We start from the raw sequence: 26579 nt of genomic DNA, 5'->3' as shown, positions 1-26579 counted from the left end.
CGTAAACCTTAGATATAACCCCGAGTTTACGGAACGTATCGACTTATAGGTAGGCGGGGATCGTCGCTAGATAACGACTCTTTAGCGACTCGATAGTAAATCCGCCGAAGTATTCGCCCGACGCCTTAACGAGCTACATTAGTTCCTCTAAGAGAACATAAGAATGTCCTAAGTCTTATAAGCTAAGGCCGCTAACCGATATCGCCGTATCTCGCCCGACTATAAGGTAGGCGATTAGGTGTTTCTTAGTACGAAGAATATCCGTACGACACGCCCTTCTAAGAAACTAGATCGACGATATACTAGACTATACTAGATTATAGAAGTTATGCCCTCGAAGCTCTCCTATAAGCTAAAGCTCTCCGATACGTTAGCTAGACTCGATAACTGTTTCTATACGTCGCTACTATAGCGCGCCGACGATACTAACCTACCGCCGCTAGACGGACAGTATCTTATACCGCCGCTACCTATAGTTATAGTTCCTAATACGACGGAAGCTAATGCCGAGGCCGATATTATAGCGGTACCCGCGGCGATCGAGTACGAGGTAGACAAGATCTTAGATATATATACGAGGAAGCGTACTAGGAAGGTAAAGAAGGGGTATAAGCGTAAGGTCGATATATAGTATAAGGTACGATAGGTCGGATATTAGGATATAGAGGATAGTAAAACTTAGTAACCTACTAAGGACCTATTTACGAGGGTAGCCGCCGCTATTATAGACTTTTACTATAACCGGCCGGAGTTATCTATACCTATAGGTTTCGTAGCTCTATCTAACTAGTTACCGCTAGACGCTAAGGTACTCGGACTTAATATAATTAGGATTAATAGAGACACCGTTATAAATAAGTCGACTCGAGCCTTACCTTTAATAGAATCTAATCCGTATATATTTACTACGTACCGCTATATAAGTCAGGTTACGGGAAAGCCTACTCTCGTAACTAGGGTTACCGGTATAAGTAAAACTCGCCGCCCTTAGCTCTACGACCGTAACGGTAGTTATACCGATACTCGAGTAGGACCCGTAGGGCCTAGAATAATACCTAACCGTAGTTATAAGGATTATACGCGAGTATTCGCTAAAGATAGGCTTAGGCCTAGGGCGTACTAGCTAACTAAGTAACGTATTTCGTAAACGGTAAAGGCTAAAGATAAGGAGGCTATACGGTAGATAGAGTAAGATCTAGAGGATAACTAGGCGTTTATAAGGGTATAGAGTTTAATAAGTAAGTGGCCGTATAAGACGGTAGGCGTACGAGTAAATATAGACGCTTAGAGGACTAAGACGACTTTTAGAAGGGGGGGTACTATTACGGGCTACCCGCGACCCTTTACTACCGAAGCGTTAGCCCGGCTATTCCGCGGACCTTCCGTATCGGGTTAGCGCGGCTTAGTATAACTATATAACTTCGCCGCGCCTCGCGCTCCTCTTTCGTAGCTTCGTAGAATAATAACTATCTCTCTCGGACCCTATAGTACGCGCGCCCTTATAAAGGTCGTTTAATAGGGTAATAGAGAGGGAGTAGAGAGATAGCGTATTAGATAGCTCTTATACGAAGTAAGATTAGTAAGCTACGTAAGTCTAACGAGGCCCTTATATAGCGGAAAGTACGAAAGCGTAAGTATATTTAGTCTAGAGGGTCTCTAACCTTCGATAAGGCGTCGTAATTAATACCTCTAGAGGAGACTAGGAGGTAGGAAGTGAGTAGAGAGTCGCTAGATAGTATTCGGCTAGTACTAAGGCTACGACGCTATAAGCGATATAGCGAGTCGGGGCATAACGTACGTACCTATTAAGTAGACTCGCTAGATAGCGAAGAATCTGAAGAGGAATTGTCCTCCTAGTAACGATTCTATAGGATGTCGTCGTATTAAGATACCGTCGTAATTAAAGTAGAAGTAGTATAGTTCTTAGTAAAAGTGGCCCGCTCGGTAGTATAGCCCGCTCGGTAGTGAAGCACGTTATATCTATCTAGGATAGATAAGTATTACTCTCAAAGAGGCTATAGGTGACTAATCAGTTACCTAATTCTTGGCGTACGTGGCCTCAAGTTTTGATGATGGGCTGTTGCCTATATGCACGCTTGGATCGCGACAGTATGTTTCTAGAATTAGATCCTTCGGGATAAGCAAGAAACACGATATACATATATATATCGTCGTTACGATAGCTTAAATATCGAGCGAAGACGCAAGGTGGACGAACAGAAACTCGAAATCTACGCGAGAAACACAAGTCCGCAGGGCGCGATGTTGCGGAAGTCGAAAAAACGAAGTAGGAGTTAATTCCTGCCGTCTCACTGACCGCCCACGCGTCTGCGCTAAACGACGACGTAACCCTTCGAGCCCTGAAACTACCTAGGTACCTTAGCGTGGATGGCACATGTAACTGAATAATGAGCGCACCTCCGAGCTGAAGGTTTGCTCACCCACGCAGAAAAGTTCCCCTCCTGTCATACATCTGCTGTCATACAATGCTTCTTCGATAGCACCCATACACCACAGTCCACCTGCTGCATGCGGACCAGCACGACAACCGCCGCACCGAACTTCGTAGAGGTGGAAACACCGCAAGTGCCAGCAATGGTGACTTCTCCAGCAGAGCCAGCGGCCACGGTCAAGAGCCAAGCCAGCGAGGCACTGCGGGACATCCTCTATGGCTCCATCGCTGGTGCCGCCGGCAAGGTCATTGAGTACCCTTTCGATACGGTCAAGGTGCGACTACAGACCATGCCGGACACTATTCCTCCGCTCTACACAGGACCCTGGGACTGCTTCAAGAAGAGCTATGCAGAAGGTGGAGTGGCGAGTCTGTACCGCGGCATTGAAGCTCCAATGTTTGGTGCAGCTGTCGAGACTGCCTGCCTTTTCTGGACCTACCGTCTGGCAAAGGACTTCCTGGGAAGCACCGTACTTCCTGCGGACGTGGGCGAGCATTTGCCACTAGGTGCTCTTATAGCAGCAGGCGCTATGTCTGGTGGTATCACGTCTGGAGCCTTGACTCCCATTGAATTGGTCAAATGCCGCATACAGGTACCTGTCGAATCTGGCATCGATGCGGCAAAGCCTAGAGTGTACAAGCAGCTCAACCCACTGCTTGTGATTGGAGAAGTCTACCGCACAGAAGGTATTCGAGGGTTTTGGCGAGGTCAATTGGGAACTTTCTACCGCGAGACGGGAGGTAGTGCAGCATGGTTCGGCAGCTACGAAACATTGTCAATATGGTTCAAGAAGCGGGCCGGGTCGAACGATATTCCCATCTGGCAACAGATGGTGTCAGGAGCTGCGGCGGGTATGAGCTACAACATCTCGACCTTCCCAGCCGATACGATCAAGAGCAAGATTCAGACTGGCGAGCTGACGAATGTTCGACCTACTTTCATGAATGTTGGTAAAGAGCTGTGGCGGGCTCACGGGCTCAAAGGCTTGTACAGAGGATGCGGAGTTACCGTCGCCAGAAGCGCACCGAGTTCGGCGCTCATCTTCACGTGTTACGAGGCGATGCGCAAGCAGTTTGGTTAAACACGGGGGGCAATTCGGCATAGATCGGTTGGGGGAGCGTTGCGTTGCATAGCGTTCTTTGCATGGCGAGGCGTTCTGGCGTTCAGTTTCTTGGAAAGAGTCTTTGGGAGGAAGAATACCGCTTCAACCCGGCATGATGGGCAAGATGAAGCATAGATGAGTATGGCAGTAGATGTATAGACTGCGTCACTGAAGAGATGCAGGAATCGAAATACTTTCTGATACTCTATGGTATCATATCACGACGTCACTCATGTTCGCACGTTGCCCTTATCCACCGGATTAGCGGGCCCGCCTCTCTGTCCTAGCACACCACCAACATCGAACCCCTCCTGCTTCTCCTCCTGCACCTTCTGCCTCGCCGGCGCCTGCTCAGCCTTTTTGCGATCAAGATCCGTCTCCAACCCTCTCTCACCACCAGAAGCTCCCATGGGGTTATCCACTGCATCTGCGACCTTGCCCTCACCAGGTGCGCCCATCTGTGCGGCATCCAGCTCCTGTGACCGGTCTAAAGACTGCTGCGTGTAGCCCTTGGTCTCTTCGCCGGGGCCTGCGCCTCGGATGCCTTGGGCCATGGCCGTGGGGGTGGCTTTGCTGTAGTCCTCGGTTTCGTTGGGGTTGCGGTGGGCACTGGGGGAATGTTAGAGAGATGACACGGGGTATAGATGAAGGTAACTCACACTGCACCCTCAGCTCGTGCGTTCTCCTGGGCCTTGCACTGTTCTATGGGCTCCTTGTCTGTGGGGTTGCCTGCTGTCTCGTAGGCCTGGTCGAGGCGTGGCTGCGAGGGACCGCTGGGTCCATGTTGGTTATCTGTCTGCATTTTGATTGATGCGGTGTATTCTTGGTACGTTGTCAGATCCAATGTACTTTTTTGCTTGTGACTGATCAAGAAGTGAAGGAATACATGTACTGTATTGTACTGATCTGAATGCAGGGAACATTATTCTGGCCCGCGTTGCAACTCAATCTTGGATCTGCCCCACCACGCGTCATGTTGCGCTCATTGAAGCTTCGAACGATCGACGCTATAACAAAACACCCACGCCAAACACCCGCGAACATACATCCTCTAAACTCAATTGCTGTATCAGAAGCTCTAACACTCGACAACAGACTCGCCTTCGATTACATACACCAGAAACGACCAACATGGCAACGACAATGTCTCGCACCGAGGTCTTGAGCAAGGTCTACAAGATGGTTCCTCCAATGCTGGAGAAGTTCCATAAAGGTATATCGCCACACGTGCTCGAATATTTGTGTTGTAGCAGATGCTAATGATCTAGAACAGGCCAGCTTGGACGAGTCGCAGTCATCGGTGGAAGCGAGGACTACACAGGAGCACCCTACTTCTCAGCAATGGCATCAGCAAAGCTCGGCGCCGACATGGTAAGTCAATACCGCAAGCTCACCAATACTTGGTTCATACTGACTTAACTTTGAACAGTCCCACGTAATCTGCGAACCCGGCGCTGGCGCTGTCATCAAAACATACTCACCCAATCTTATGGTCCACCCTTACATGCGGCAACAAAAGAACCTCGCCCAGGGCGAGACGATCGATTCCATCTCCGACAATGTAGTGGCCATGCTCGACCGCTTACACGTGGTTGTCATCGGCCCAGGCCTCGGCCGTGACCCAGCCATGCAGGAGACCTGCGCGAGAGTCATCACGGAAGCAAAGAAGCGGAATATCTCCTTCGTATTAGATGCAGACGGTCTGTATCTGGCACAGACGAGGCCAGATCTGGTGCAGGGCTACAAGGAGTGCATCCTCACCCCCAACGTTGTGGAGTTTGGTCGACTGGCGAAGAGCAAGGATATCGATGTATCGAAGGAGGATCCGGAGAAGTTGTGCGAGAAGCTGGCGAATGCATTCGGCGGCGTCACAATCATCCAAAAGGGTGCCAAGGATTTCATCTCGAACGGCAAACAGACTCTCATCTCAGATGGCGAGGGAGGTCTGAAGAGATCTGGTGGCCAAGGTGACACTCTGACCGGATCTCTTGCAACTCTGCTGGCCTACCGACAGGCATACCTGGATAAGATCTGGGACCACGAAGGTGACATGAAGCCGGATGAGCTCCTCACATATGTGGCGTATGGCGGATCTGCTATTACGAGGGAGTGCTCGAGACTGGCGTACAAGCAGAAGGGACGAAGTCTGCAAGCGGCAGACTTGACGGAGCATGTGCACACCGCTTTCCTGGATGTGATTGGCGAGAAGCCAACGGAGGAAGCTAAGTTGTGAGAAAGGAAAGCAGTGGTTGAATGTAAAAATAGTTCTATTGCATTGCATTGCATAGCATAGCGAGGCGCCGGGTCTGCAGTACTGGCTGGCATGATATACATTGCATGAGACATGACAGTATCTCTTGAGGCATCATCGTCAAGTGCAAGATGAAGGGATGAGCGAGGTATTCCATCATCTTTCACTGCTTGTCCAGCTCGATGCCATGCCGCGATCAATGCAGACCGCCATATTTACGCCTCTCCAACCAAAATCTTCCAAGCGAACTGGCGTATAATTTCCCCTTATGGACATTGTTCAAACTATCCTATTTGCTATCTCGAAAAAGCGCTACAGCAGGTCCTCTCCGCGGTCCGGCCATCGGCTTGGTTTCATGTTGAGCGCTCTGTGCCCACGGCACACCACAATTCCGGATGATCATCACCGCTATCGATATGATGCGTACTAGGATCTCAAGATCATGGAGTCAGAAATGGATCCCGTATTACGGTCTGCTGCAGCTGTCTGCTTCGGCTACACCTCCTCGGTCTAGAGAGCCGCTGTTGGAAGATCATTCGTTGCTGACGCGATGCTCATCTGTTTTCGCCTGAACATGAATCTGCCGTTTACGATGTGACCCATGGAGAGTTGCCAGACCCCGAAATCGTACCTCAAGCTCCTAATGAGCTCCAAACATATGGTTGAAATGTCCTTGATCGAACAATCATATATCTCGTCCAGCACAACACTTCCCTATCGTGACTGCTCGGGCGGAAAGAGTATAAAGCCAACCTCAACACCTCCTCCTCCTCCTCCCCTTCTCCATCCTCCATCAGCATCATCCGCCCAGTCTCTCGTTCCTAACCACATTCGTTCAAGCCATCGACCGGCTCACCACACTCTTTCACACCCTTGCCCACTCCCCCACCCACCTTATCCCTAAACCAATCCGCACCATGAAGCTCGCCATCACCACCCCCTCCCTCCTCCTCTCCCTCGCCATCTCCGTCTCCGCCGCTCCAATCGAGAATGAAAAGCGCCAACTCGGCAGTGGCCTCTCCCTTCCCTCCCTGTCCAGCGGCTCCCCCCCAACCAGTCTCGGCTCCTCTGGAGGGCCTAGTACTGGGCTCTCAAGCAGCAGTGGAACAACCGGGACTGGAACTGGAAGTCTGGGGACAGGATCAATTGGTGGTCTCGGCGGCCTCACGGGCTCTTCAGGGCTAGGGAGTCTTGGAGGCTCATCGACGTCCGAAAGCAGTGGACTGGGGAGTCTCGGCGGGCTGACGGGCCCGAGCGGTAGTACCTCAGGTCTGGGAAGTCTGGGTGGCGCTTCGAGCGGTCGTCTTGGTTCGTTAGGCGGACTCTCGAGCTCAGGCAGCAACTTCACGGGCTTGAAGGAGAAGCGGCAGTTCGATCTTGGTAGTTTGCTCGGTGGAAGTTCTGGAAGCGGTACTTCTGGCCTGAGCGGCCTGACTGGTTCTGCAGGAACATCGGGTTTCGGATCTCTGGGTTCGCTGGGAGGTCTGACAGGAACGGGAACCAGTACAGGGACCAGCACTGACAGTACCGCGGCAAGCTCTGGGACCTCCGGCACTAGCACTGGGACTTCAACGACTTCCGCCGATGGGAGCTGCAAGTGTAAGTACGCCATGAATCAGCTAAGGAGGCAGCATCGCTAACAGTCTCCAGCCGTAACCTTACTCTTCGCGCGTGGTACCGGCGAAACAGGCACCATGGGCTCAGTGATCGGTCCTCCCCTCGCCAGCGCTCTCGAAAGCCAACTAGGCGCGGACAAAGTCGCCAGCGAGGGCGTCGACTACGCAGCAAGTGCAGGCGGCAATGCCAACCTCGGTGCTTCCGGTGGTCCGGTAAGTGCCCTTCTTTCAAAGCAACCACGGACAATGCTAAAATTCGCGGCCAGGCAATGGCCTCCCAAGCACAATCCATCCTGAGCTCCTGCCCAGACACCAAGCTCGTCCTTTCAGGCTACTCTCAGGGCGCAATGGTCGTGCACAACGCTCTTAGTTCGCAGGGCCTCGATGGCAGTAAAGTTGCTGCGGCGGTTCTCTTTGGCGATCCGTTCAATGGCCAGGCTTTGGATGGTGTTGATGCGTCGAAGGTGAAGGAGTTCTGTGGAGGTGCTGATACCCTGTGCTCAGGTGGTGGCGGTACTACTTTGTCGGGCTCTCATTTGAGCTATGGTGGCGATACTGAGGCAGCGGCTCAGTTCGTTGTGTCCGCCATTGGAGCTTGATCTGGGTTGCATCCAGGGCGAGCGTTGTGATGGACTCACGTCGGATGGTGCTGGTCATTTGTCCGGGATGTATGCGCATCGCGTTGGCTGGATTTTGTACATGAGGGTTAGCATTGGTTGCAATGGTGGGTTATCGGATATGCAAAGCAGATAGGAAAAGAAGCAAAAGACGATCATTATTGGCCCACCTGGTCACAATTGGCTTCCTAGTCGTCGTGCGATCGAGTGCGGCTGGTTCGCGCGCTTGGGATGATACATGCCGTATATACAATACAAGTCTGGGTTGCATGGGCCCACCAGCGGAGTGCGTCTCACTTCTAGCACTTTACACTAGTTGGGTGTTAGCATATGCATATCAATGGTCGGATATTCTCAGACTTACCTCCAAGGGTGCTCCTCCTCTCCGTACTGTATGCCTTCTATCCAGTCCTTCATCTGCAAGCACACTGGACCTACCTCCTCGCCTTCTGGGATGCCGCAATCCACGAGTTTGCCCTTGTACGAGATGGCTCGTACAGGCGACACGGTCGCGGCAGTACCAGAGCCAAAGACCTCAATCATGCGGCCCTCATTTGCGGCATCAACAAGTTCGCGCATCGCGAACCTTCGCTCCGAGACCTTCCAGCCTTGTGGTGCTAACCTTTCTCTTGCCAGTGCGAGTACTGAGTCGCGCACTACACCTTCCAGGATCGTTCCATCAAGTGGCGCAGTCATCAGCTCTTTCTGACCCTCCGTGTTCACAATCGCAGCGAACAGGTTCATTGTTCCGACCTCAGTGACATAGTCCTCCTCGATGCCAGTAGCTGGATCCAGCTCCTTGAAGAGCCATAGATTCTGGTGGAATCCTCGCGAAGCAGCTTGCATCTGCGGCACAATGCACGGAGCGTAGTTGGCGCCAAGCTTGCTAGCACCAACGCCGCCTGGCCAGGCACGTACAGCATAGTCCGTAGCTTCGAGCGAGACAGCCTTGAAGCCTGTTGGGTAGTATGGTCCCACCGGCGAAGCAATGACATACAACATCGCACTGCCTGGCGGTCCAACGCCGAGTGTACGCTGTGTCCCAATCATGTTCGGCCGGAGGTACAAGCTAAAGCCACGCTTCGATGGGATGAACCTCTCCTCCATCTTGGCGAACCTCTTGATCAGATCTATCACAGCCTCGCCATCGAACGTCGGCAGAGCTATCCGGGAGACGCTCTTGTTCATGCGCGCCATGTTCTTGTCGGGTCGAAATAATCGCACGTTGCCTTCTTTGTCTTTGTATGCCTTCATACCCTCGAATGCCTCGAAGGCGTAGTGTAGTACGCAAGTCGCCGGGTCAAGAGAGAGATTCTGGTAGGGTGTTATCCTCGGTGGCAGCCATCCATCTGTCGCTGTCCACTCGAGCGACATCATGTGGTCTGTGAAGGCGCGGCCGAAGACGAGCTCCTCATTGGGCGTGATTGGCTTCGGTGAGGCGGTCTTGGTGATGGACAATTGGGAGACGTCGATGGCGCTGAGCCTGGGATCGCTAGCATCTGGCGCTCGTAGAGGCGTGCTATATTGTCGTTTTTGTGCTTGACCGACGGCGCATCGTGCACTCTTCTGGCCGGCGCTGGCGAGTCCTCTGGTCGACCGCGGAAGCAGCGTCCGTAATGAAGAGGAAGCCATTGTTGGTGCGTAGAGAGATGTGCAGTTCCTGAAGGTGATTGGTGATGATCGGGGTTGAAGCTTTTCTCATCTTTGTACGACGCCCAATGCCTCTAATGCATGTAGGTCTACTGCAGCGAGGAGTCGGCTTCGGTGGAAGGGCACGCCGCACGCGTGCAGCTGCGAGATCGGCCGAAGCCATCGTTTGGTCTACATATGTGCATATGTAGGGCTAGGCTACATAGTATCCTTGCGTCTCACGTCTCACGAAACAGTCAGACGGCAACAACACAGCTCACAGCCCGCCGAACATTGCTATGAACAGCCACGTCTGACACGAAGACAGCGAGCTCTTGAACGCCGTCGACGTTGTCTACGCTTTGCTTCAGAGCGCTATGGGCCCATCGGACGACATCGCTGGCGACTGACCAATCTGAGTGGGCATTGTCTCCAGTTCAAACCGGGGCCCATCAGGACATGCTGCTGTATGCAGTGTGTGAATAACCATCACACCTAACCGTCCTCAGCCTTACAAAACTGAAGTGGGCGTTGTAGACTTCACTGCTGCAGCAGCACAGCCGTCCACAGATTCTCAGAGCAGACGAAGCGCTGTTCGACGGGTGGACGGGCATTTAGGCTCGCGGCCATGCTGATCATGTACCGAAGCAGAGGCGTGAGCTGTTGATCACCGAGCCATCGTTCAGACGCAGCACCCAGGACCATTCAAGCGCCACGCGATTGTTGCGGGGAAGGTGCAGAAGGAGTCCAAGGCAAAGAGAAACATTCTGTGGACTGTCTGACTGTGCGTCTCCTACAGTAGTCCACACCTCGCAGGACCCCGTGCCTGCTGTGGCCTTTGACCTCAGCTGCCCAGTGTCTCTCTTAACATTGCCCGTCATCGCGCATCCCGGTGCCATCAGGCGCCACAACTTTCGGTTGAGCTTTACAAATCTGCATCTTCGCTGCAGGAACCATCTTAAAATCCTGCGACAAGAGACACAAGCATGAGCGCTCGCACTGCCGGCAAGGCCCGCAGTAACGCCACTGCTGTAGACAAGGAAAAGCCATGGGCGTCCGGTCGTGTCCTGACGGCAGAGCAGCGAGCGCGGAAACAGGAAGCCGATAGGAAGGCCAACCGCTTCTTGAAGAAAGAAGTCCAGGACCGACTTGCCTTGCTGGAAGCACGCGTGCTAGAGCTGGAGGGGAAACCACCAACGTCCAATCTAGAGCGTCCTGCTGATGTCTTTGCACCCAACATAGTGGATCCTGGCCAACATGGCGTGCAAGGTCCTGGTCGAGTTGTCGAGAACTACGCAGGTGAGTCTTTGGCCCTCAAGCAGGGGTGTGATATTTGGCTGACGAGACCTCCCCCAAAAGACCCCAGCAATGCGCAAGCCGCACTACTGGAGTCCTCCTCGGTACACTCACATCCCGACAGCTTCTTTGCGAATGGCGACACTGCAAATGCCAGCCAGATCTTCAACGGCGCAAACGCCATGATGCCAGGAGACATGAACGAAGACTCCCAACGTGTGGTACAGCCAGACTTTTCGGATGTGGGTACTACCGCGCGAACTCGACCATCGGGTCGACATATGACTTGCTTCTTGAACAATCTCGTAAACTACATTCGACATCTGGCGCCGAATTCCGTCTGCTTCGATGACCAATACAATCAAGACCTCATCGTCAGCGCAGTTGTCAAAGGCTGGGAGATGACTCTCTATCGATATCAACAGAAGTGTCCCTTATGGGATGTTTTACGGCTGGTGGATATCTATCTCTTCAAGGACTGTAACATGGTCGAAAGAATCAGCATACTCAGGATGCTGCATAAACGATATCTTTTCGAAGTTAACGCAAATCTTCCAACTGCTGGACCACCACCTCCTTGGTTTAGACCACAGTAAGCGAAGCTCATATAAAAGGTCTGGAAATTGGCTAACTTGACTAGATTCTCGGAGAAAGTCTTTTTCCACGATCCAGTCATAGATCATCTTACTTGGCCTCGTCTCCGCGATCGACTGGTCCAGTCAGAGAAAGACAGACTAACCAACAGGTTTTGGTCCATCTACATCAAGAACATCCGGGTCACTTGGCGGCATGAACCATTCGACATCATGAGCTTCGACGGCGATCGCCAGCTATATCGATTGTCCCCAGCCTACGAGACTGCACTTTTGGACATGAACAACTGGAAGATGGAAATGGACTTCTTCCGAGGTATCCCTCAGCTCGCTGGAGATGTACCGCCATTCAACTATATGCCGTTGCGAAGTATAGAGCCCAACTTCGGTGCTGTCCAGGGTCGGCGGCCGTCCCAGCGCAGCTTGTCGCCTAGGTTTGGGATACAGGAGGAACTTCAAGGTCAGCACCAACCAGGGACGCTGACGGGAGAAGATGAATGGATCACTGGAGTGTCGCCCACCGGCGTTCAAGAGATGCCAGTGCATACTGTCCCAGTAGATACTGGCCAGATCCATATGCCCAAGATGTCCCCGAACGGCGTCAACGGCGTCTGGCAGGACTTTTACTCATGAAGTTTTTTCACGCGACCACCAGAAATAGAGAATGATACGTCCACAGCCCCAATCGGCACAAAGCAGATTCAGGATGCCATGAGCCTCCCATACACCAGTACAGGATATCGCGTGTTACGGGTCTACCTTCCAAGAGAGTCCAAGCGGCTCGTGGTCTGCCACGATTCGCACATCACACCAGAGAGCGGCATATACGCTTGTCTTCCAGGGTAGCTCGGCGAGCATGAACGAGAAGCAGCCTCTATTCATTATGCGAGAGCGAGGATCATGTCAATGTCGATAACGAAGCCGGAGTAGGAATTGGGAGGATGTAATATGTATAGAAGTCCACGTGACGTCGTGGCGGTGGATCGATACCCATGTATAGAGAGTGGGTCCCTTGGACCCTTGTTTGTCCACACCCGCGGTATCACTAAGCTCGATATCGTCCATTGCCTACAAAGTCCTCCGTCCATTCTTGACCATATGCGCACTTCATGTTCGCTCATGCCTTCGCATGAACGCCGCGGAAAGGCAACAATCGTAATGTCATGACACGGCATCAGCATTGGTCCTTTTGCAACACCACGGACGACCATAGCGGTTGATGCAGTAGTCAAGAAGGACTGCTAGTGGTCAGGATGTTCTCGTCGGCATTGAAATCCTTCTCCTCGAACATCTCCAGCAACTATACGATCGCGCCTCAACCAAGCTCTACCGCCGGACCATGGAAGATCTTCGACGCGAAGAGGAAACAGACGGGCAAAGCTGCGTCGGTGTTTGTGTTCGACAGAAAGAGCCTCGAGGCGCCAGGTGGAGGACTGGGAGGCAGAGGCGGCGCCAGCTCTGTGAAGCGCGCACACGATGAAGTCCTGGCACGCTTGAAGCAGGAAGCTGGTGCTCTTGCGCGCCTGCGACATCCTTCGGTGCTGGAACTCGCCGAGCCAGTGGAGGAGACGCGGAATGGAGGCCTGATGTTCGCGACTGAGCAAGTCGTGTCCAGTCTGGCGGGCCTGCTGCAAGAGAAAGATGACCGCGAGCGTTCTGCCGGGAGGGCTAGTCGGGTTGTGGTGGAGGAGTCCGATGGCACACGAAAGAGACGCGAGCTGGAGATTGATGAGCTGGAGATACAGAAGGGCCTGCTGCAGCTGGGTAAAGGGTTGGAGTTCCTGCATGAGAGTGCTGGCCTGGTTCATGCGAATTTGACGCCAGAGGCTGTGCTTGTCAACGCGAAGGGCGACTGGAAGATATCAGGGCTGGCGTTCTGTCGCCCGCATGAGAGCAGTACCTCCGCGACTTCGTTCCACCCCATAAGTCTCTACGAAGTCCTGAACCATGATCCGCGACTGCCTGGCTCAGTCCAGCTGGATTTGGACTACACCTCGCCAGACTTTGTGCTTGACAATACCCTCACCGCGTCTTCGGACATGTTCTCCCTCGGCTTACTTATCGTGGCACTATACAACAGCTCACACAAGTCGCCGCTCAATGTAGGTGGCTCGCTGTCATCATACAAGAGGCTCTTTTCCAGCTCGACCTCCATCCCGACGCAGAGCAACAATTTCCTCGTGCCATCTTCGCATACCCTGCCTCCGAAGCTATCTTCCGAGCTCCTCCCACGTCTCATCACCCGGCGACCAGCTCAACGAATGTCTGCGAAGGAGTTTCAACAGGCGAGCTACTTCGACAACATCTTGGTCTCTACTATCCGATTTTTAGAAGAGCTACCCGCCAAAACGGCCAATGAGAAGTCGCAGTTTATGCGAGGCCTGCCACGTATCATGCCGCAGTTTCCCAAGCATGTCCTGGAGAAGAAGGTCTTACCGGCGTTGCTAGAGGAGATGAAAGACAAAGACCTGCTAGCGCTTATTATGACGAATATGTTCGCCATGGTTGGGGCTATGCCCACGGGCAAACGAGCATTCACAGAACGAGTTGTCCCCAAGCTCCGAGAAATCTACATCACCAATCGTTCCGCCGAGAAGGATACGTCCAAGGAGGCTGGCCTCATGATCCTGCTTGAGAACATGCAGACGGTGGCGGAGAACTGCTCTGGCAAAGAGTTCAGCGAAGATATCCTGCCAATCATTTTACTGACTCTTGAGTCACCTACCCATGCTTTGGTTGACGCAGCCCTGAACACGCTGCCGTTCGTGCTCCCAGTTCTGGACTTTAGCACGGCGAAAAATGAGCTATTTCCAGTGATAGCGAATGTCTTCGCGAAGACTAGCAGTTTGGCGATCAAGATCCGAGGGCTGGAGGCTTTCTATACGCTTTGCGGCGGTGCAGCAAACGCCGATGACACGAACGACGATCTCAATGGTATTGGTATCGCTGACAAGAAGAAGAGCAATGCTTCCAATTCCGTCATACTGGATAAGTATACCGTGCAGGAGAGGATCGTACCTCTCATGAAAGGTATCAAGACTAAAGAGCCTGGGGTCATGATGGCGGCACTGAAGGTGTTCCGCCAGGTGGGTGAGGTGGCGGACTCGGACTTTCTTGCTATGGAAGTTCTCCCTATCCTTTGGAGCATGAGCCTGGGTCCGCTCCTTAACCTCCAGCAGTTCCAAGGCTTCATGTCTTTGATCACAAATCTGAGTGGCAAGATTGAGCGTGAGCATACACGAAAGCTGCAAGAATTATCAAGCAGTAATGGCAGTGTGGGTGTCGCACGAAGCAGCACCGCTGGGCATGCGACTGCAAGCACTTCCGCCATGAACGGTCTTTCCAACGGCGATGAGGCGGATTTTGAAAGTCTTGTCTCAGGCCGCAAAGCAGCCCAGAACAAGGACTTAATGAACGACTGGGGCACTGCTGCTGCTGTTCCAGCGAATCCAGGAAACGCATCATCAACGCAAGCCCCGACCTTTTCATGGCAGACATCCACACCTGCAGCTCGACCATCGAAACCCATGAACTCCTCACTACGACCTCAAGCAGCACCGCAACGAGCCATCACCCCCGATCTGGCCTCGTTCTCCGCGTTGACGCCCAGCAGCCAGTACTCTCAACCTCTACCACCAAGCCGGACACCCAGCGGCTCAACGGCCTCCACCATACCGATACGACCTGCTCAACCGGGCATGTCAGGATCCACGACTGCTGGGTCCAGTATAGACTGGTCTGCGGCGACGAAGAGTTCATCGTCGGCGTGGTCAACTCAACCACCTTCTCTGAATGGGTCTAGGACTACGAGCGGATTTAGCATTCCACCGCCTCCGACGAGTCCGCATAATGTTACACAGGGTGGTTACAATTTTCCTGGTCCGAAGGCTTCGGTAGGAAAGCCGCAGCAGCAGCCGCAGCAGCAGAATAGAGGGGGTGGAATGGCGGCGGAGAGTGGGTTAGATAGATATGAGAGCTTGATATGATAGATGTTGTCAATCTAACACCAAACCGTTCTCGATATCCATATTCAGTAGAAAGTTGTAGGGGAGCGTGATGAAATGATTGGCGTGGCCTTGCTATCCGTGCTTCCGTGGGTCTACTCTGCCCTCTCTTCGAGAGTGCCCGTCACCCATTTAATAATGGCCTTGGCGGAGGGTCACCTACCTTATAATGGCCGTAAATGACCCGTTATATGGTCTTTATATGAGGTGTTGCATTATCGGTCATTCATTGATATGTATAGGGTCATTCTGTGTTTCGTAGAGAGGGATATTAGCTATAGCTTAAGAGGACTAGCTATACTACTAAGAAGCCGGTGTCTTATCCACCTCTTTAATCTTCACTATGCCGTTACTATTGCCTACCACCTTGTACTTATCTAGCCAATATTGAGGTCGTAGATAAGCTACTATATACTTAGCTTTAGGGGCTTTATTGCGAGTATTAGGCTCTAGCTATATAAGGCGATATTGCTATAGATTGTCTTCGAAATAAGTATCGTCCGGAGTTACTAGTAGCTTATTAATATAGCTTAGCTAACGCCACTAAAAGGGGCTCTTAATAGGGCACGGTAATTGAATAAGCTAGTATAGTTATAGTACTCGTATAGGCCTAAATATATTTACCTTAACGAGCTTACTAGTATAGTACGTCTTTAGCTCCTATTGGCGCCTTAGAGTCTATTTAACGATATTACCAAAGGGATCGCTAGTCTTCGCGATATCTAGTAAGTACTTAAATACCTTTACGCCTTAATAGAAGTTACGAAGCTATAGCGGTATATCCGTAGTACGCTAAAGATACTAATAAGGGGGGTCTCTTATACTAGGTTATAGAGCCGTAATATCGTCCTTCGTTACTAATCTCGTAAAGTAGTTATTATAGGTATATTCGATACCGAGAGCTACTAACTACGGTATCATCTATAGGGGTGTTGTCTTTATTTTTCCTTTACCTCGAATAGTAACGTTTAGAGTATATTATATCCGGCGGCTATAGGAGAGGTACTTCGAGATAGTATCGGATTGCTACTTCTTTAGTAGTACTTAGGCATTAGTAGCCTTTGTCTTATTAGCCTAACGTATTATATCTCGAGCCTACTCTACGTATAATATACTACCGCGTTATAGTACCCTACCGCCTAGTACCTTAGAGCGGTTACGAGTAGCTATTGCTACCTCTATAAGTACTAAATTCGATATCGCTATATCGTACCCTATAGACTATTTAATACCGCCCTTTACTACGGCGTACCCTAGTCGTCTAGTAGGTAAACTAAGGTCGTAGTTAGTCTCTAGGCCTTTAAAATAGGCGTCCGCCTATAGCTAGAGCTACTACGTTATCGTAGCTATCTAGAATAGCTATAGATCGAGTAGTAGGCTCGATAGTATATAAGGAGAGGAAGAATTTCTAGGTATTTCTTACTTATTAAGCTCTTTCCTTCCTCGTTCTTTATCTCTAGCCTACGGCTCTATCTTAAGTAATATTAAATCTTATATTATAAGAGCCTTATATTACGCCGCCGCCTCTTCTTTAATAGCGCGCTAGTCCTTTAGACTATATACCTCTCGAAGAACTAATAGTACGCGCTTAGGATTGAGCGGGTAGATACTAGCCTTACGGAAGGCAGAACGGATAGTAGATAGCGTAAAGGTAAGTACGCGGATAGACTCGATTTCCCTTATAAGGTCGGTAATACTAAACTCTAACGTACCGTAGCGACTACTACGGTTAACGGCCTAACGATAATAGTACTTATAAGGCTAAAAGATTACGATATCGAGCGGCTATAGAAAGTAACTAGTATACGTAGGTAGGCTAATAACTATAATCTTATACTCGCGGGCGTAATTTAAGAACTAATAGAATACGTACGATCCGTAGTTATTATATACTAGTAATCGCTACTCTATTAGAATATACGGCCGAGACTCCTTTTCTAAATAGACAATCTAAGTAAGAGTAGCGTTATTACTTATATAACCGCTAACGTGCTTTACTACCGAGCGGGCTATACTACCGAGTAGGCTACTTTTACTAAGAACTATACTACTTCTACTTTAATTACGACGGTATCTTAATACGACGACATCCTATAGAATCGTTACTAGGAGGACAATTTCTCTTCAGATTCTTCGCTATCTAGTAAGTCTACTTAATAGGTACGTACGTTATACCCCGACTCGCTATATCGCTTATAGTATCGTAGCCTTAGTACTAGCCGAACACTATCTAGCGACTCTCTACTTACTTCCTACCTCCTAGTATCCTCTAGAGGTATTAATTACGACGCCTTATCGAAGGTTAGAGACCCTCTAGACTAAATGTACTTACGCTTTCGTGCTTTCCGCTATATAAGGGCCTCGTTAGACTTACGTAGCTTACTAACTTCGCTTCGTATAAGAGCTATCTAATACGCTATCTCTCTACTCCCTTTTATAAGCTAATATACCCCTTCCTATAACGAGTTTAGCGATAAACCTGCCCGGGCACGCATTTTGTTCGTTACTAGTGTCGATTGAGAGTCGAATTCTTTTGTAGTTCGTAGTATCTACGACTCCTAAGAGGTAGAGTCCGGAGCTAGAGGGGTTAGCGTATATAGCTTAATATTAAGCTTATCTATTACTACCTATAGATTGTATAGAACCAAACTAGCGCCTCTAAAGCTCGATAGGATGTTCTCCTGTCTAAATATAGCGTTATAGGCTATCCGGAAGGCGCGTAGGAACTCTACTTTATTAATATAAGTAATACGCTAGCGTACTAAGCCCGAGAGCTAAGTACCGTATACCTTCTTTAAAGGCGAATAGCAACCTATATCTAATAGCTAGAGTAAGTACGAGGCGTACGATAGTATATATAGGGCTAAGATCTTGTATTCCTTATATAGATTCTAGAATACCTTCGAGTTATAGCTCTCGTAGCTATCGAGAATAAGTAGTATCTATACCCTAGTCGTACGAGCTATAGTATACTTCTAGAAATGCTCTAGCTACCGTATACCGAACTTATTATTAGTCTAGCCGTTCTCTATTAGCCCGATTATCTAGTCTAGACCTAAGTTACCGTCTTAGTACTAGGTACTAATATACTGTTTACCTATAAGAATAACGTAGGGTAGGAGCGCTATTCCGTCTATATAGATAGTCTTAATCACTATTACCTATTCTCTATTACCCTATTAAACGACCTTCCTCTTTCTACTACGCCTTTCTAAACCCGTAACGACGCTCTAAGACGTAATGACACCTATTATAAACCCTATCTCGTCGAAGTTATAGGTGTCCTAGTTAAGGATGCTATACTTCTCCTTTATATTACGTATAAGTAAGAACTACTTCTCGATAACGTCTAGATCTTCTATTAGGGCTCGCTAACGATCGTATCTACGTATTATACAAACCTTTAGCTCACGATACCGCCTAATAAACCTGTCTATCTAATTAAGACTAGGGGGCTTAAGACCCTTCTCTTATAGTAATAAATCGGCTATTACTCGTATACTAGCCTTTAATAGCGGGAAACCTCTAAGATCTAGCTCGAGTATATACTTACGTATCACCCTCTCTTCTAGCTCTATAAGCTTCTTCGAATTAGGCTCGTAGTCACTCCGAGGAGGTCGTCTATTTAATCGATACCCTAGTATAGTTCGAGACGCGCTGTATACCTTTATAGTAAGTCGATTCGTAATTGTCGCGTCGCGTTTCATTAAGCTATTGTAGTGCCCTTTGGCCTATATAGCTATACTATCTTGTTTTCGTATATATAGAGGGGAAACCGTATTAGTAAAAACCCCTCCTCCTTCCCGCCTATCTTTTCCCCCTAGTTGTCGTCTTAGATTTCCCTTATTAGGGGTACGCTAGTATTATAGGCCTGCCCTAATAACTACCCTATCTATAACCCCCCTAGCTTCCGCCTCTTATCTATCTACTCCTCCGTCTCGCTAGCGAGGCTAAACTACTAGAGGTATCCCTACTATAGTATCTACCGAGAGATTTAGCGAATGTTACCTTTGTCCCTAATAATTAACTTATAGTCTCTCCTTCCCCCTTAGTACCTCTAACTTCCCCTACCTCTCGCCTACTACGGGCATCGTAGTAGTATATATTCTAGGTTTTACGATAGGTAGCTACACTAGTAGGCTAGGCTATAGATATCTAGTACGCGTCTCCTGAATAGGTAGGCCCTTAATCTAATATATTCGGACCTAATTTGGATCGCTATACTTGCTTCGGCCCTTATTAGGTCCCTATATAGCTAGTAATTATGTCTCTAGAAGGCTCGGAGTACTATCGGGCCTATTATCTTAGGGGGCTTCCTTTTCTAGTCCTACTCCTATAGGTAGCTCGCTATCTATTCCGCTAGGCTTTAGGTCTTAGCCTTGCTCCCGCCGGCCTAGCGAGTCCTACGCTCCTCCTCTTTTCGTACTAGCTATTCGGTACTTGTCTATACGGTCGTAAAGGTAGTAAGGTCATCCTCTTTTTAGCTTGTCCTATGTCCGGCCCCTCTCCGGTAGCGGCTTTCTATCTTATTCTTTACCTCCTAGATCGTAGTTTATACTAGGTAATCTATCGTCTTTACCGCGTATTGAATTCTTATTACCCGGATATGTTAGCCGATTAGTAGTGCTCCTATCTCTATTTCTACCGTACTTATTAACGTTATCTTATATACGCCTAGTATCCTACGTAGGTTACCTACCTAGGTCCTATTTAGGGGTTACTCTATCCGTTTCAGGATCGGCTTACCTACGCCTCCTATACCCTAAATCTATCCCCGTATAATATAGCTAGTCTAACGATTGCCTTATATATTACTCTTACCTTATCGAATGTTACTCCCTATATAGACGCCGTAAGCCTCTTTATCGAGGCTTCGTTAACTTACGCTCGACTCTAGGCTTTCTTAATCTATATATTCTAGCTTAGCTTTAGGACGAGCTAGATCCCTAGTACTCGTAGCTCCGCTAAAAGCTTAGTCTCGTAGCCTTAGATTCTTACCGCGGCCTTTATATTATAGTATGTTCTCGCTTTACTAAAGTATATAAGTTAGTACTTTTTAGGGGCGAACCGGGCACTATACTTCTTTGCCTACTCCTCGTATTTCTTGTGCCTATCTTTAAGGAGGCGATAGTTCTCTTCTGTCGAGTCTAACTAGGCTAGAATGTTTATATCGTCTACGAATCCTAATACTAAGGTTTACGAAGAGGTGAGTAGGGGGATTAGATTAGACATAAATATTAGAAACAGGATAGGGGAGAGAGTAGATCCCTAAGGTTATCTAGCCTCTACCTTTACCGGGTCGGACGTATACCTTCCTAGGACTAGGTATGTCGTCCGTTCCTAGAGAAAGGAGTAGACGAACTTCGTTACCTACTAGGGGATGCCTTTCTACTACAGGATATATATTAGCCTTTAGTCTAAGACGTTATCGAAGGCTCCTACGATGTCGAGGGATAGTAAGGACGCCGCTCGGTTCCTACCGTAGTACTAGAGGGTCTGAATTTGCTCCGTAATTAGCTCTATTACTATTAGTGTCGATCGCTAGCTTCTTCTCCCTATCTATATTGCTAGGAGTACGTAGTTATCCTCGGCTAGCTACGTAAGTCTCTAGGCTACTACCTTTTCTGAGACCTTCTCTATCGTGTTTAGAAGTACGATTAGTCTATACGATTTAGGCTAAGTATAGTCCTTATTCTATAGCTTACGTAGCACTACTATTATAGACTCTCTATACGGCTTCGGGTAATACCCTAGCCGTAGGTACGCACTAAATAGGTTTATAAGGCTCGGCGCGATCTCTTCTCTATACTCTTCTAGTAGTATATTTAGTATCCTATCTAGCCCTAGGGCTTTTCGTCCTTTTAGCTTACTTATAACTCCTATTACTATATTAGAGCTAACCGCCTAATCTATGTCTAGGGGTTCCGGGTATATACTCGGGTCGATGTCCGTAAGGTCTACCTCTACTTACGTCGAAAAGAAATAGTCGGCTAATACTTTTGCCTTGCCCCGGGGCGTAGCCTAGGCAATCCCTTCGCGGTCTACGATTAGAGGGAAGTAAGGGGTTTGTTACTCTTTAGGTAGTCGTGCCTATTTAGTAAGTCTCTATATCTATTCCGGGTTTTCTATAACGAGCCCGATCGTCGCTCTCTAGTCCTATAGCTTATCCCGTCTTATCTATGCCTTCTTCTCTTATATCGCGCGACAGTATTACTCCTACGTCTCTTAGGTGTACTCCTTCGTCTACTGTCGCCTTACCCTTCTAGCCTCCTTTACCTTCGTAGAGTATTTAGGGGTCTAGAAGGCCTTCTACTATATTAAGGGCCGGAGTAACGGCGTATATTGTTCCGCTACTTGCTATATAACCGAGGTATATAGGGACCTAGATAGAGGAAAGAGGAACCCTATATAGTAGGAAAGAGAGGCGTGACACGATGATAGCGATCGCAGGAAACGACCAGGAGCAGGAGAGTAACGAGTGGAAGGAGGTCTGCAGGAAGGCAGAAACAATGGCAATGGCAGGAGATGGCGAGCACCCAGAAAGAGCACTTAAGGGGATGATTTTGGAGCTCCTTGGAGGGCTAAAGGCACTAAGGAGCCAAACAGGACAGATCATTAACAGGACAGTAGCAGCAGCAGCAAAGAAGAGGACACAGGAAGGCCAGAAACTAAGCCAACCAACCTGGGCAGCAGTTGCATCCCAAAACCCTCCCCCCCAGAAAACAGCTATCAAGGTCTACATTTCCGACCAGCAAGAGCAGAAAGAGATTGAGGGCCTGTCAGGCAAGGAGATCATACAGAAGATTGGGATACAAGGCATCATTGGAGCCAGGAAAGAGAAGGGAGGTGTCCTTAAGCTGTTCACAGCACAGGAGCAAGACAGGAAGAGGCTAGAGACACAGAAGGAGTGGACAGTCAAACTAGGCAAGACGGCTAAGGTCTCACACCAACAAAATATGGTTATTGCCCATGGGATGACCACAAAGTTTGACATTGAAGGAGACCTTAAGAGGCTGCAGGACCAGAACCAGGCTGTATGCCCAGGGCTACAGATCACAAAAGCAGCATGGGTCAACAGAAAGACAAAGGACACAAAGAGAGAGTCTTCTCTAGTGCTCTGGATAGGCACTGTAGAACAGGCAAACACCGTGCTTGACAAGGGCATCTTCTGGGAATGCGAAAGAATGGACACAGAAATCCATAGAAGCACCCACAGACTACTGCAATGCTTCAAGTGCCAACAGTATGGTCATATCTCTACTAGATGCCCAAGCCAAAAGGACACTTGTTCCCACTGTGCTGGTAGCCACAAAGTACAGAATTGCACAGCCCCAAAGAGTGAAGCCAGATGTGCATGCTGTGGAAAGAAACACCCTTCCTGGTCCCAAGACTGCACAGCTAGGATTGAGGCAAAGAGGAGGGCAAGAGAAGCCAGGATCAACACCCCTATCAGATTCCAGACAGGGACAATCACCCAAGAACCCCTAAGGACTGTCTACAACCCTCTGAAAAGAGGCAGAACAGAAGAGACCACACAGGCCCAAGGCCACCCTGCTATGGGTAGACCAAAATCAATTGTGGTTGCAGGAAGAGACCCGTCACAAAGCAGGCTCAACCTTACCACAATCTCAAATAGCAGCCAGCAGCAGGAAGCACGAGAAGACCAGCAGGAGACCAGCATGGATGAGTCATGATTGAGACACCTAATCTTACCACTATCCAGTACAACGTCAACAAAAGCCAGCACAAGGTCCAGAGAAGCTTTCTCCAAGCACTGGACCCAAAGAAACACCTAGTTATTGCAGTCCAGGAACCTTGGATCAACAGCAAATCTAACAGACCATCTACTGCTAACGACCCAAGGTATCACACACTCCTAGCCAAACAAGGCACCCCTAGAACATGCATGTACATCAGCAAAGAGATGGCAACAGACAGCTGGGAACAAATCCAACAGGAAGGGGGAGACATCACCTCAGTCAGACTCAACACCAACCAAGGCAGCATCCACATCCATAGTGTATACAACCCACCCCCCAGCTCCAGAAGCAGCACCCAGCTGGGCACACTACAACAGCTGCCAGACATCCTGCAGAGTGACTCCCAACACATCGTGCTGGGAGACTTCAACTTGCACCATCCTACATGGGGATCAGACTTTGCACCTGCCCATCACTTCCTAGCTAACAGACTCCTCTCCACTACCCAAAGCAACAACATGCACCTAGTTACCCCAAAGGGCCTAACTACCTGGTCACAGAGAGCAAGCTCAAGCACCATTGACCTGTGCTTTGCATCACATGACCTGCAGCAGAAGGTCACCAGATGCTGGGTTAACCAGGACTTGGAGTCCTCATCAGATCACCTCCCAATTCAGGTGGAGTTTGAAACACAGACACAGCAGGAAGGAGACCTAGAACCTCAGCTGGCCTGGAAGGCAGCCAACTGGGAACAGATCAGACAAGACCTGGAACAGAAGCTAGCTGGACTAGAGACCAGGAGACTGGAAACAGCCTTAGACATAGACCAAGCAGTGGCAGAACTGGTTAGAACAATGCAGGAAACTGCGGCAGCCCACACCAGAGAAAAGAAACAGTCACTGTACCAGAAGCCATTCTGGACAAAGGAATGCTCAGAGAAGGTCAAGGCAGCCAGGCAGGCCAGGAGAGCCCTTACCCAGAGCCACTCCCAGGAAGCATGGGACAGATACAACCAGGCAACCAGAGACAAGAAGGCCCAGATCAAGAGGGACAAGATGCTGGAGTGGAGGTCAACAGTTGGATCCATTACCCAGAATCCTGAGAAGATGTGGAAACTAGCAAAGTGGGCAAGACAACCCACACAGGACAGAAACATGCTGCCCCAGTTTCCAAACATTGAAGACCAGGAAGGAGTAATCCAACACACTCTCCCAGGAAAGGCACAGGCATTGGGGAAACATTTCTTTGGCACACAGGTAGAAGCTGACCTGCAGGATCTGGAGGGCAGTGTGTATCCAACACCACTAGAGCAATCCTGCACAGTGGGAGAGGGAGAGATCAAGAGCATCATTAAGACACTCTCAGGAAACAAGGCCCCAGGACCAGATGGGATTCCAAACTTGTTCATTAAGACATGCAAGGACCAGATCTCCCCTGCACTGTCAAACATCTTTTCACAGTGCATGGCCCAAGGGCACTGCCCTAAACACTTCAAGGAGTCACTGACTGTGGTCTTGAGAAAACCACAGAAAGAGGACTACACAAAGCTAAAGGCATACAGACCTATTGCCTTGCTCAACACACTAGGCAAACTCCTGGAAAAGATCATAGCAGAAAGGCTGACAAACCTAGCTGAAGAACATGGAATCCTTCCTGAAGAACAGATGGGAGGCAGGAAACAAAGATCAACACTAACAGCTGTGGAACTTATCACAGAGCAGATCAAGACCCTATGGCACTTTGGGAACAACAAAGCAGCCACACTCCTCTCACTAGACATATCAGGAGCCTTTGACAATGTCTCACACCAGAGGCTGATCCACATCCTGAAACAGAAGGCTATCCCTAACTGGACAGTCCAGTTTATCCAGTCCTTCCTCAGAGGCAGAACCACAAGACTAAGACTGGGCAGATACAAATCTGACAGCATGCCTACAGAGACAGGAATCCCACAGGGATCAACAATGTCTCCAATCCTGTTTCTCCTCTTTATGGCAGACCTGCCAGCAAAGCTAAACTCCAGAAACACATCAGCCTCAGGGTTTGTAGATGACACAAACATCCTAGCCTGGTCAGACAGCACAGAAGAGAACTGCAGAATCTTGCAGAAGAAACACAAGGAATGTGAGGAATGGGCCAGGAAACATGGAGCCAGATTTGCCCCAGAGAAGTATCAACTCATCCACTTCAGTAGAGCCAGAAACAGACACAATATGCAAGCCCCAATCACTATTCAGGGACACACAACAGAACCCTCAAGTGAATTAAGGGTGCTAGGAATATGGATGGATCCAAAGCTCAGCTGGGGACCACAGGTCAAGAAAGCACAGGCAAGAGCAGACAACAACAGGCAATCAATTGACAGGCTTACAGCCTCCACATGGGGAGCCACATTTGCGAAAGCAAAGGTTATGTACAAGGCCATTGTGAAGCCAGCCATGCTATATGGAGCCCAGATCTGGTCAGCCCAAGACAAGATCCCAAAGAGAATTGCAGATCCCATCAGCAGAGCCCAAGCCTCCTGTCTGAAAAAGGTGCTTGGAGCATACAAGTCAACTCCAACAAGGGTGGTCGAAATGGAGTCTGGCTCCCCACCAGCCAAGCTCTACCTTCAAGGGTTGAGATACCAGTATGCAGGAAAGACGTCTGCATACCCAGCCCAGCTAGTAATCCAGAAGGCAGTCAACAAAATCAGGAGCCAGTGCACAAGAAGGCACAGACAAGCAAGACCCAATCCAGCCCCACAGAAGCAGCAGGACCTGCAGAAGTTCAAAGAACTAACAGAACAGCTGCACCTAGCCCAGCAGGAACAGGACAGAGGGGCTCAAGGGAGAGGATCAGCAGCCAGCCAAGGGAAGAAGCAACAGTCTCTAGCTGAAAGGATGGCAGGACTCCTCTGGAAGACTGAATGGACAAGAACCCCACAGAGGCCAGGAACCCCAAAGGCACTCCAACAGTTTGGTAGCCACAACTACCTACTGTACTCAGACCTGACCAGGTCAGAAGCAAGCATAGCAATACAAATCCGCTCTGAACACATCGGAGTCAGGGCATACCTGCATCAGAGAAAAGTCCCAGGTATCGAAGACAAGAGTTGCCCATGCGGCTACCTGTCCCAGAATGTCGAACATAGACTTCTGGTTTGCAAAGAATGGAGTACAGGGAGAGGTGAATGGAGGGCAAGGGCAAGGAACAGAAACTTCCAAGCCATGATCAGCAATAAGGGAGACCTCCAGAGAATTACAAGGTGGATCATCCACCAAGGATTTTTGGAGCAGTTCTCTCTTACTAGGGAAACAGAGAGATGGATTGAGGAGA

At 49.5% G+C, this 26579-nt stretch overlaps 7 protein-coding genes across 7 annotated transcripts; 5 read left to right on the top strand and 2 right to left on the bottom strand.

Moving 5' to 3' along the window:
• Positions 1–2529: 2529 nt before the first annotated feature.
• Positions 2530–3534, top strand: CLAFUR5_00435 (Amino-acid transporter arg-13; the record flags this gene model as incomplete). Its single annotated transcript, XM_047899583.1, has 1 exon — positions 2530–3534. The coding sequence occupies one exon, from the start codon at positions 2530–2532 to the stop codon at positions 3532–3534; it is 1005 nt and encodes a 334-aa protein (XP_047757413.1).
• A 251-nt stretch (positions 3535–3785) lies between these two features.
• CLAFUR5_00434 (uncharacterized protein) lies at positions 3786–4357 on the bottom strand (the record flags this gene model as incomplete). The annotated part of the gene is made up of 2 exons (XM_047899582.1): positions 3786–4164; positions 4215–4357. 2 exons carry the CDS (start codon positions 4355–4357, stop codon positions 3786–3788), a joined length of 522 nt encoding a protein of 173 aa, XP_047757414.1.
• Positions 4358–4686: 329 nt separating this feature from the next.
• On the top strand, positions 4687–5788 carry CLAFUR5_00433 (ATP-dependent (S)-NAD(P)H-hydrate dehydratase; the record flags this gene model as incomplete). The annotated part of the gene is made up of 3 exons (XM_047899581.1): positions 4687–4768; positions 4829–4926; positions 4985–5788. The coding sequence occupies 3 exons, from the start codon at positions 4687–4689 to the stop codon at positions 5786–5788; spliced, it is 984 nt and encodes a 327-aa protein (XP_047757407.1).
• Positions 5789–6723: 935 nt separating this feature from the next.
• Positions 6724–8021, top strand: CLAFUR5_00432 (Cutinase; the record flags this gene model as incomplete). The annotated part of the gene is made up of 3 exons (XM_047899580.1): positions 6724–7405; positions 7457–7635; positions 7689–8021. 3 exons carry the CDS (start codon positions 6724–6726, stop codon positions 8019–8021), a joined length of 1194 nt encoding a protein of 397 aa, XP_047757408.1.
• Positions 8022–8338: 317 nt separating this feature from the next.
• On the bottom strand, positions 8339–9671 carry CLAFUR5_00431 (Branched-chain-amino-acid aminotransferase, cytosolic; the record flags this gene model as incomplete). The annotated part of the gene is made up of 2 exons (XM_047899579.1): positions 8339–8351; positions 8404–9671. 2 exons carry the CDS (start codon positions 9669–9671, stop codon positions 8339–8341), a joined length of 1281 nt encoding a protein of 426 aa, XP_047757409.1.
• A 983-nt stretch (positions 9672–10654) lies between these two features.
• CLAFUR5_00430 (uncharacterized protein) lies at positions 10655–12190 on the top strand (the record flags this gene model as incomplete). The annotated part of the gene is made up of 3 exons (XM_047899578.1): positions 10655–10967; positions 11028–11556; positions 11605–12190. The coding sequence occupies 3 exons, from the start codon at positions 10655–10657 to the stop codon at positions 12188–12190; spliced, it is 1428 nt and encodes a 475-aa protein (XP_047757410.1).
• A 620-nt stretch (positions 12191–12810) lies between these two features.
• Positions 12811–15543, top strand: CLAFUR5_00429 (uncharacterized protein; the record flags this gene model as incomplete). The annotated part of the gene is made up of 1 exon (XM_047899577.1): positions 12811–15543. The coding sequence occupies one exon, from the start codon at positions 12811–12813 to the stop codon at positions 15541–15543; it is 2733 nt and encodes a 910-aa protein (XP_047756281.1).
• Between the last annotated feature and the right edge of the window lie 11036 nt (positions 15544–26579).

The sequence above is a fragment of the Fulvia fulva genome, chromosome 1, assembly GCF_020509005.1.
Source record: "Fulvia fulva chromosome 1, complete sequence".
In the NCBI taxonomy this organism is placed as follows: domain Eukaryota; kingdom Fungi; phylum Ascomycota; class Dothideomycetes; order Mycosphaerellales; family Mycosphaerellaceae; genus Fulvia; species Fulvia fulva.
Note: the sequence above shows the minus strand (reverse complement) of the source record. Positions and strands in the feature narration are given on the sequence as shown.